Here is an 8,887-nt window from a genome sequence, read left to right as displayed (position 1 = left end):
GATTGAGGCAGTTGAAGAAGATTAGGATCAAAATGTAAGTTTCAGAAATTGCTATAATGTTCAGTAATACCGTCTCCATTTATGGAAAAAACGTACTCAAAAAATTAGTTCAAAAATTACATCTTTTGCAACCTTAACCCACCTCAGTCTACTTTTCAATAAAGAATGAATTGGATTCTCATTCCCTAAGGCCTCCTTTCACAAAAAGCTCTAGTAGCACATGGGTTAGAATGAACCTTTAAGAAAATTAGATAAGTAAAATATATATGCCCACCCACTTCCAATTGGATTCGGGAAGTAACCCAAATTTCTTACATGGTATTTTTTTTTTTTTCCCCAGCTTTGAGCCCTGCTCACTAATAAGGGGGAACGCAAAGAGATTGTGTGCTGCATTAGTTAGAAGAAACTGCCGAGAGAATTTGACAAGTCAAAAGGATAGCTCAACCAATAGGCAATTACTTTATGGATAGACACCAATTCTTGTATACAGTTACTGTCAAATGTTTGCGATGTCTGGGACACAAGCAATGTAGATCCAACAAATTTTCCATTTGTCGTATATTTCATTATGAAAATGAATCTGATCACCACATATGCTAGATTGGAATAAAGGCACAAAGATGACATGGTAATGTCTGTACTTTACATGGGTACATGTCAAATGTACACCTGCAAGCTTAAGATAATACTAAAAAAAAAAAAAAACTAGCTCTCAATCATGATCCTTACCTCTTTTCCCTTATTAAGATTCAGAATTGATATCTGAGAATCCCCACCATCTGCACTATAAACTGAAAAGAGGCTGGTTCCTTGTGGATGCCAAGCTATATCTTCTGGCCATCTCCTCTGCTTGGCTGATTGACAGTCAGTTGTACTTAGACGATGAGCACTTGATCTGCACTTTTATATAATGAGAGAAAACAATTGAAGTCAAGAACTCAAATTACTAAAACAAGGGTACGATTGAACTAAATATTTTAAGAATATAAGAATGCACCACTCTTCTTTTTAATGAGAATGTCAAGAAATTCGAAAAAAATTAAAGAACATGGATGAAAGCACAGAGATTCTTCATAAGATAAAAACTAACCCTCTGCCCTGAATTTGCCACAAATTGACATCTCCATCCAATGCGCTGCAAAATCATTCATATACACAAGAAAAGAAGTTAGAATCTGTAGAGTTGTTAGTTGGGATAAATATGATATGAACAACCCTAGACGGCTTTCTGTGTCACTAAAGTTCATGCAGCACTGCATGATCCTCTTGATCATCTTAAATGCAACTCACATGAAATATCAAAATTGACATTTAATGACGAAGGTAGCATTCTCAAAGCTATCAAAGCAGTATGATTGAGCTCAATTTGCTCTAATCAGAAAAGAACTCAAGAATCATTTCAAGATTTGTGAACTGCATGTGAACCATGGAATATTTTATGACATATTCTGAAAGGATTGAGATTCAACCAGTCTGCCACAAGATGCAAAACCAGGTTAAACTAAATTGTAGAAATGATACCCCCACCCCGTAGGTAATTCAATCTTTCATAGCAAACAGATTTTCTATGGTACAATGAATCAACTATCTCTGACCTTCACTGTACTGTGCAGTTTGCATTAACCTCGAACTTTTTAGAACCCTTGCCTCTTACACCTAACTCTGTTTTGATAACCTATATTAAGAAGTTCATTCATTGTCCATTCATTTGACAGAACTGAAGTAGGAATTAGATAGGGGATCAAAAGTTCTTATTACTCATAAAATATGGAAGTTGCTGAACTTCACTGAATTCTTAAATGTCCATAATCGTGAGAATTTAAATACTTGAGAATACCATTTATGAGAAGGTTGAGTTAGCAACAGTTGAAGGAATTCTTTGATAGATGATGCAACAAGATTAATTGTGATATTAAGAAAGAAATTAATCACATCAAAAAATTGTCATGATGAAATGGAAGGAAAAAGTACTGGCAAAACAATTCGTATGAAGCTCCATTACCTCGTTAAAGAGTGAGCCAAAATTATATCTAAAATTTCAATAATATAGAAATGCTGGTTATTTCCAACCCTCTCGTACTCACTTTTGTAAAACTAACAACCAGTTTGTCGCCCAATCTGACAATAAGGGAAAATATTGATTTGCACAAGCTATCATTATTGCTAACATAGCCCTGAGCAAAGAACTCGCCATTGGAAATGATTATTTGGTTCTGGGCATCAAGCAATAGAAAGCTCTAGAAAAAGTGAAAAGCCACTCCAACACATAAAATAAAATTTTGTAAAGACTGAACATTTGAAGTAGTGAAAAGATAACTTTGTCTCCAGAATAAAATAGAAAAATTACAATTATGAATTTCGGTACAAATCTCACATCATGCTGCAAGAACTGTGAATGCATGTGTGCGGGATATATCAAGAGTAAGAACCTCATGATGATATTATCATATGTATCATTCAAAATGATCAATTAAAAAATAAAGAATTATAACATTTCTTTTTATGTATGCAGATGACAAAACCTACATAGTGCTGCTTAACACGCCTAAGGAAACCAAGTCTTAACCAAATGATGCCCTGGTTTTTCTTTCTTTCTGAGGTTAATCAACATCTCACTTATCAAAATTTAGAAGCATAAAAATTTACGACCTTTTGATCAGATTTTTAAAAGTGTCCAAAGTACCTGGTCACAAATAGTTGATCATTTGTCGGACACATTACAAGACTTCTCAACTTTCTTTTGTGTTGACTAGATTGAAAACATCCTGTCTGGGTGCGGATTATATTTGGTGAGGAGCTGCTGCCTATTAATGGAATCAACTCTTTATGTTCTTTCAGCTCTACATCAGAAAGAAAAAATGATGAATACATCTTGATTGATGAAAAAATATGATATAAATTAAGAGAGGCCATTTTGCAAGTATGTTTAATAGATGAAATCTCCAGATACAATTTCCAACATCTATGAAGCCAAAAAGTCAAAACGTAATAACTTAACAGTGCAGTGCTAAAGGACTCAAAGAAGAATCATACCAAGCTTCCTCTTTGTTTTTTTAGGTTGAGTTTCCATGGATTCCCGCTGAGAAGATGTTCTATGCGATCTGTCCTCTTTGGATTGTACAATATTGTTGACACGAGTTGGCCTCGACGCACTGGGCTGAGAACCATAACCACTGGAAACTTTAGTTCCAGATGCTTTCATCTTTATAGGCTGTGAAGTATTTGGAGTAGCAGACCGTGTAGATTGACTTTGGGTTTGAGGAGAATCCTCCTTTTTGTAGAAAGGACTACTTGGTGTTCCATAAGTATTCAGATTATCACTGGACGACTTTATGGTTTCCTGGCCTGAACGAGGTGGACCATGAGACTGGCTTTGAGAAGAGCCTTCACTGACCTGAACAGGACTCGTGGATCTTCTTTCAACTTTGACTTCTTCCTTTCGAGGTGAATTTTTCAAAGCTGGCCCTTTGTCCCGTCCTTGAAGATGAGCCAGTTTAATTTGTGTCTCATCCAGCCTCCTCTCTGCTTCATTGAGCTATAGACCCAATATAAACGAATGTTCAGCCATGGTTTCCCAATAAAGATAGAAGAAATTCCTACAGCCAAACATTAACATCCACACAGATATAGAAAGAAACTAAGTTGAAGCACCATCAGACTTCACAGCAAAATGCAAACCCAATGCAGATTACCTAGGCATTTCACAAGTCCAGATCAACCAAGTGTAGATTTACCAGTTAAGTTTACAATCAAGCAAAACCGATGATAACAGGCTCACATGAAACGATTGTAAGATTTCCAATCATAGGTTGTTAGAGAAGGGCAATCAAACACCGATGATTCTCCACCATTCATGAGTGAACAACAGACCGCACAGTTTCGTATGCCATTATAAATCAACACATTGTCAACTTGATTGGCCAGAGAGGTAACTTCGTGACAGCCTTGAGTAATCATCAAAAAAAAAGGACTTCATAGATCATTGATTCGAGAGCAACAAACCATAGGATTAGTTTTCAAATCTTTTTTCTCCATAAACTCCATATTTCTGGTAGCCAAAAAGTGACACCTACTTTTTGATTCGAAAGAAATTTTTGTCTGTGTATATTAACTGACTGATACATTCCCTAAAACAAAAAGTGACACCTACTTGTCTATTCCATTTGCACACAACACTCGTTAACCTTCACATGTTACAGAAGTTAACGAAATAATCTATTAGCTTCAAATGCACAATGTCCTACTTGTGCAGAATTTCTATTTACCCTAAGTGGTGAATTATTTAACTTCCATAAACCTCGTGAATTTTTTTCCGCAAAATATCTCCCATCTGAGAATCAAAAAGTTACAAGCATAGGCATTTTGAACTTCCGCTTCAACACTTCAAAGATACAATTATATTGTGATAAAATAAAAAAAGGAAATATTTAGCCATAATAAAAGCACAATCTATAATATCCTAACATGTAAAAATAACACAACAAAATTGGAAGGTCAATTGAGCTGAAATAACAAAATCAATCAATATGTAGTATATATACACACACTATCAAAAAAAAAAAAAAAAAAATTTAATTCCCCAAATATCTGATGCAAAAAACCTTGAATGAAACCCAATAAAAATAAAAAAACAAATTGAACCTGGGATGTGTAATAAGAAACGCGTTGGCGAAGATGCACGACTTCTTTTGTGCGGTGATCGATGAGAGCCAGCAGTGCTTCTTCTTGTTCATTTCTGTTTTCTTCTTCCATTGTTTTTCCATTTTCATCTGCTTCAATTTTCAGCTTCTTTACAAACGGAGGCCCACTCATTTTCAAGTATCAAAGTCGATTTTTTAGGCGTGTAGTTCAACGAGATTAAGATGGAATAGTGTTACTGTAGACAAGACTTTTTTGCAATTCTTTCGAGAATATTGTGGGACATCCATCCATCCGGGGTTTTTCCATAAGTAGATCAGAAAAAGTTTTGTCGTTTCTTTGTCCGATTATGCGCGTGACGTGATACCTTAAAAGAGGAGGAAGCTGGACAGTAAAAGCAAGATATTTTTAGACAGTGAAAGTGGCGAAACTGTCTATCCAAACATTTAGCCCCGTTTGATCTCATTAATTTTTATTTCATCACATTTTTATTTTTATCTCTTTTATTTTTAATCACACAATTTTTTATAAAATAATATTAAACGTAAATCGAAAAAAAAAATTCTTTCAATCTCTCATTTTTTAAAAAAATACTATTCCACCCATTTTTATTTTCACAAAATAAGGGCAAACAGGGGATAATCATAGTTGCAAATAATTTTATGTTAGATTTTGAAAACCGACTGATAGATTTTTTGTATATAATTTAGGAATAACTGCAGCAGAAGCTCAAAATCTTTGAAATACTAGTAAACTTTTTTCAAACTATTGATTTGTTGCAGTCGTCATCCTAACATTTCCAAACATTGTATGTGAGACCATTTTGGACGGTTTTCATCCAAATTCCATCAATTGACAAAAAAAAAAAAAAAATTGACCACATTTTAACAATTTTTAAAAGGACAAAATGATAACTTTACGTTAAAATCAAAAAATAAAATTAATCTTCTTTCTTCCCCTAACCCACCCCACAACAAATCAAGAAACCCATCAGTGAAATCATCCTTGTGGTAGTGGATTTCCAGAGATGTAGGTGGGCTGAGATGGTCCAGTCGCTCCTCGACTGGTCGGTTCCCCTAACTCAGGTGGAGTGGGGTCATGGTTTCAAAATGAGCGACACCTGAATATCTGTCATAAATACAGAAAATCCCATCTCAACCACTTTTCATTCCTAACTCTCTCGATCTCATGAGAGTTTTTCAGATAAAGAGAGAGGAAGGGATGAACACTAAAGGGTTCCATGTGAGAATGAGGCTTCTGCAAAATAATACAAGATGATGTGCCAGTTTTTGGTTATGCTCGAACATTGTTGTGCTGAGCTATTCACCGTAGTCCCGAGGACTCGAAATGACCTTCCCCCGCAATTCCACCATCACTGTGCTCGAGCATTTGGTCCCCGAGATTGAGTGCTCGAGGATTGATGATCATGTGGTGTCCACATTCTGTGATTTACATCCTCGGGTATGGAGTGTCCTCGAGAATACCTTTCCTTAATGGTCCACAATAGTTGTTATTGATCCAATGGGATTCCTATGTACTTGGGACTCTAACTCTACCCTATTACTTCAATACTTGACCACTGCAAGAACTCTATCTTAAACACAATTAAGGTATCGGTCTACCTCCTCTACCTAACAGGACTCTATTGGATAAGAACATCCACCCAATTCAAATTCTACTAGAGGTGTATTACATGTCCCTATAAATACAAACCAATGAGTTATTGACCAGGTACGTTTTTCATTATTTTCAATTTACAGCTTACGCATATAATTCTCTTTCTGACTTAAGTATTAGAGGGATGACGAGAACACACCTCGTTGCCTTTGTTTCAGGTACCGAAAGACTACGATCGCGCTCACTCATGATCCTCAAGTTTGGGAAATCAACAGGTGTGATTTCTAGTAGCATCACAAGACATTACAGAAAAGCAGATAAGAGTGATTTTTGCAGCATATATTTCAAATGGATTCTCTAGTTCTCTTTATCCTTCTACTTCTTTAGCTCTTTTCTTATTACCAACAATAAACCTACCAATTCAATTTCAAGAAATACTGTTTCTAAAATCGAACACTCTCGAGCTTTTATTAAAAAACCATCCTTTCTCCAACAAACCCATAATCCCCAAGGTAAGAAGTGTTAGCAGTGAAAATCCCCAATCTATTAAGCTCAAGCTAGCATTCGAATGAAGCTTGTCCTTTTTGTAAGAGTATTGCCCTAAATCCAACCGATTTAGGTTGTAAATACTTTTAATATGTTTAATGTATTTAACTTTGGCAAGATCTATTATTTATTTAAATTAATTTTTTGATAAATAATGTTAAATATTAGAGTCCGAAGATCCAAGTTTAAGTGATTTATTAATCACAAGAAGTTGTGATTGTGAGATACAAATTACGTATAATTGGATTTTGAATAATCCGTCGTCGTAAGTAATAACGAGATACGGATATCGTTATTACAGATAGACCATCACGTGTGTCATTTCTTACTTGTGAAGTAAGTAGCTGATCTCAGAAACTAAAGTGTGGTGACACTTAAATGAACACGTGGATGTTTTGTTATAGAACAAAACATTGGAGACCCGCTAAGAGATTTCACATGGATAACTATCTGAGTGTCGGTGGTTAATCTCTAATGTTCGGTAGTGGAATTGGTCCTATGACTTGAGGTCATTAAAGTGCCTTTTATAAGGACAGTCATGCTTTGACGGTATTAGAGTTGCTCTACTAAGGGCCGCTAATACGATATCGTTCGGGTATGTCAAGAACCATATGAAGGTTGTGAATGACTAATAGAGGATTCGTCACTCTTAGATAGTAAAAAATTGTGATTTGCATTTCGTTCAATTAAGTTAATAACGAAATCCTTGACCAAGGTATACACATATGTCGAAAAGGAGTTTTCGACTCATATTGACTTAATAATAGAATGAAAAATATGATCGATAATCGAGATTGACACACTTCCATATCTCGTAATTGATCGGATCATATTGACGAAATGATTATAGTTTCATGGTAAATGAACAATTTTGATTTTGTCATAACACGTGACATTTCCCATCACATGTGTTGCCTTAATACATTGCTAAATGTCAATCTGGGACGACGAGTGTGAATTTGTGATAAACTAAAAGGGTGTTTAATTTATCAGTTTTGATTAGATCAAAATAATATTTCACGTTGTTAGCCATCGTAGTCGGGAACCTGATGGGTCGCACACAAAAGAGAATTGGAAGATTGCAAATTGTCAATTAATTAATTTAACATTCGTTGGATAAATTAATTAATTGGATTGTTTATTTATAGCCCCGAATTAATTAATTAGATTAATTAATTCACCGACCGAATTTAATTAAATGGATTAATTAAATATTGGGCCGAATCCGACCGAGCCCGTTTGGGCTTATATAAATACATGGCTAGGGTTTTAGATCCATAGAGTTTTCATTATTCTTGCTGGCACAAGAGGAAAAATCTTAGCAGTTGCAGTCTATTCTCTGTGTGAATTTCATTGGAGGTTGGACAATTGAACAGCTGTGGGAGACAGATTCAAGTTGCTGGAATAAAGATAACGCAAAAGGAATTTGTAAAATCAAGGAAAATGTATAATTCTCATCACAATTCTTATCTAAATAAAAAGATGAATCCTTGTGGGAATTGAAACTGTATTATTTCCGCTGTGCATGTTTAAGTAAATTCCCAATACTTTTGCTAACTTCTTTCTTGATATTCTTTTAGATACGTTGAAGGGGATGAAGGTTTATTTTTACGATTTGGGTGGGGTTGGATTAGGAAAAAGGAAGATTAATTTTATTTTTTGATTTTTAATTTTAATATAAGGTTACCATTCTGCCTCTTTAAAAATTGTTCAAATGTGGTCAAAATAATTTTTTTGGTCAATTGACAAAATTTTGGATAAAAATCATTCAAAAAGACCTCACATGATGACGGTTGCAACAAATCAAAGATTTGGAAAAAGTCTATTAGGCCCTTTTTGATTGGGCAACAATTCCATGGAAAATGGAAATTTTTTTCTATTTTCCACATTTTGGTGGTGTTTGATAGCAAATAATTTCCATGAAATTCATTCTCTTGGTTTTCTTGAAAAATGGAGTTTTCTTGATTTTTAAGGAAAACAAATTCCTACCTATATGGTGGGAAATGGTTTTCTAGGTAGGCTACCATTTTTATTTCTATTTATTTTTTTACAATGGAAACGAATTTTAAGAATTATTATAAAATAT

At 34.7% G+C, this 8,887-nt stretch overlaps 1 protein-coding gene across 1 annotated transcript; it reads right to left on the bottom strand.

Moving 5' to 3' along the window:
• Window positions 1–321: 321 nt before the first annotated feature.
• LOC111402780 lies at window positions 322–4,993 on the bottom strand. Its single transcript, XM_023031139.1, has 5 exons — window positions 4,642–4,993; window positions 3,034–3,535; window positions 2,684–2,840; window positions 1,091–1,135; window positions 322–895 (listed from the first exon to the last, which is right to left on the bottom strand). The coding sequence occupies exons 1-5, from the start codon at window positions 4,810–4,812 to the stop codon at window positions 706–708; spliced, it is 1,065 nt and encodes a 354-aa protein (XP_022886907.1). The 5' UTR covers window positions 4,813–4,993; the 3' UTR covers window positions 322–705.
• Window positions 4,994–8,887: the final 3,894 nt, after the last annotated feature.

This window comes from Olea europaea, chromosome 1, assembly GCF_002742605.1.
Source record: "Olea europaea var. sylvestris chromosome 1, O_europaea_v1, whole genome shotgun sequence".
Lineage (NCBI taxonomy): Eukaryota > Viridiplantae > Streptophyta > Magnoliopsida > Lamiales > Oleaceae > Olea > Olea europaea.
Note: the sequence above shows the minus strand (reverse complement) of the source record. Positions and strands in the feature narration are given on the sequence as shown.